The 2,046-nt window shown below is 44.6% G+C and overlaps 1 protein-coding gene across 3 annotated transcripts in view; it reads right to left on the bottom strand.

Moving 5' to 3' along the window:
• Positions 1–437: 437 nt before the first annotated feature.
• LOC103607986 (ankyrin repeat domain-containing protein 16-like) overlaps positions 438–2,046 on the bottom strand; it is a 3,655-nt gene continuing 2,046 nt past the window's right edge. Inside the window, exon 2 of one of the 3 annotated variants that reach the window (XM_008592432.1) lies at positions 438–1,121. In XM_008592432.1, the coding sequence (XP_008590654.1) occupies positions 761–1,121 (361 nt within the window). In that variant the 3' untranslated portion in view covers positions 438–760. Of the gene's footprint in view, positions 1,300–2,046 lie in introns of all 3 variants that reach the window. The other 2 variants (XR_552006.1, XR_552007.1) reach the window with 2 other exon arrangements.

Raw genomic sequence — 2,046 nt, 5'->3', positions numbered from 1 at the left:
GACATGTGACTATCTTATCTTCATGAGAATTGTCATCACAATCTTGCAATTCTAAACTCATTTCTCCACTTTTGTGCTGCAAATCCCCAAGGCCAGTTTTTGCCCAGGAAATGCAAAACATTTTAATAGTAATCCATGACAAAATAACCAGGAATTTAATTCTCCTACAGAAAATGACTATACTCAATAATAAAGGCTTTGACTATCTGTCCTCCACTACTTTGAGTCAATGATGGGGGTGCTGTTTCTCTAGGGGAGGTGGGGGTGGGGAGCTGATCAAATAACTCATGAGCTACAAAGTTTTCCCATTTACTTGCAAAGTTTTAAAAAGGATTCCTTTATATCTAACTGCCAACTGTGGCCAGAGAATAATTGTAGCATATTTCCTANATGTATAGCACTATGGTAGGTGTCACTAAGAACATGAAGGAATACAGTCTCTCTTCCTCTTTGTCTTTAATAAATACAACGTGGAAATGATAAAAATAGCAGCAACCAGCTATTCTGTGCTTACTATGTGCCAAACATTGTCTAAGGGATTTACATATATTGGGCTATTTAAAAGCTACGCAACCCTGTGACATGGGTATTGCTACACGATTATTTTGCTGACAAGGAAACTTGCTCAAGAGAGAGACTAAGTTCCTTGCCCATGGTCAAAGACTTTGTAAAGAACAGAACCAGCTCACCGTTTAACTACGGGGGATACACGAAAAGTGAACTGATATAAGAGGAGCATGCTAGCCAAGTTACATCAGCTTTAGAAACTAACTGTATGCCAAAGTCCCCAAGATGCTCTTCTTTCCTGCCCTCTATTTTGCACAATCCTCCGTTCCCCTGCAGGCGACTTGAGCAGAATGACGTTCGCAGTGCTGGGGAGAGCAGGCTGCACATGTGTACCTGCCATGTGCAGAGGAGTTCTTCTAATCTTGCTCTCTGTATTCCAGGCATCTGGGCAAACAGTAAGCAAGTACTGGAGGATCAGAGGGTCGCCCTCTTGACTGGCGATGTGGAAAATGTTCCAGCCGTCTTTGTTCTTCAGCAGGGGGTTGGTGCCATGTTCCACAAGGTCCTGGATCACCTCAAGGTTCTTCCTTGTGCAAGCCATCATCAGGGGAATCCTAAGGCCAACCAGGACAAGCTGTCAGATGGAGGCAGCTGAGGCGAGAAGCAAGAAGCAAGGGACCAGGTCTTCAGAAAACACACATCCTTGGCACAGATGGAAAACCTAAAAGATCAGGGGCCTGGGAAGCAGGAAAACAGCTCTGACTAGCAACTTCTCTGCCAGCCGTGAGGACCCTGAGAGAAATAACAAGGGGAAAACAATCCTATGAGTGTGCATCTGCAGGAGGGGGGTACCTAGGAGGTAGAGCTGCTTAGAGCTAGTTCACAGGATAGCAGTGAATTGGGACAGAGCTAATAAGCACCATAAACCACCCTCAAACATAACCAGTAGGGGAGATGTAATTTATGTAACTATATGGCTCTCTCCTCTGTTTCCAACTTATATCGGATCAGAAATCACTTGAAGGCAGGGACTTCATCACGTTATGAACCTCTTTTAAGAGGGTCACAACCTCTAACGAACCCAACATAGGGAGTGCTAAAAACAATGTCAATCTAACAAACAAAATACGATGGCTTTGTGTGACGGTAGAGTATCTTGATTGTAGTGGTGGTTATGCAAGCCTACATATGCTATAAAATTACACAAGGCTCAACACCCACAAGAGCACAAGTATACCTGATGAAATTTGAGTATGTATCCCGCATTGATTATAGCAATGTCAATTAAAACAATGCAACTGGTGAAGTGGTAATTCAGCTAAATGTCCTCAGAAGAACATCACATCCCGGGGCTATATGTAGTACACACGATCCACTGTTTGATTACATTGCTTGTAGTTTGCCCGCACTATGGGGGAAGGCTGAGCCAGGGCGACCCTGCCGCTGAGCGGGCCTGGGCTGAGAACTACGAGCTGAGAAAAGCTACGGTGTGGAAGGGGACGGACGGCGTACACGAAAATCTACGACTGTGCGGGGAGT

The sequence above is a fragment of the Galeopterus variegatus genome, unplaced genomic scaffold, assembly GCF_000696425.1.
Source record: "Galeopterus variegatus unplaced genomic scaffold, G_variegatus-3.0.2 Scaffold7920, whole genome shotgun sequence".
Lineage (NCBI taxonomy): Eukaryota > Metazoa > Chordata > Mammalia > Dermoptera > Cynocephalidae > Galeopterus > Galeopterus variegatus.
This window is presented reverse-complemented; position numbering and strand designations above follow the sequence as displayed.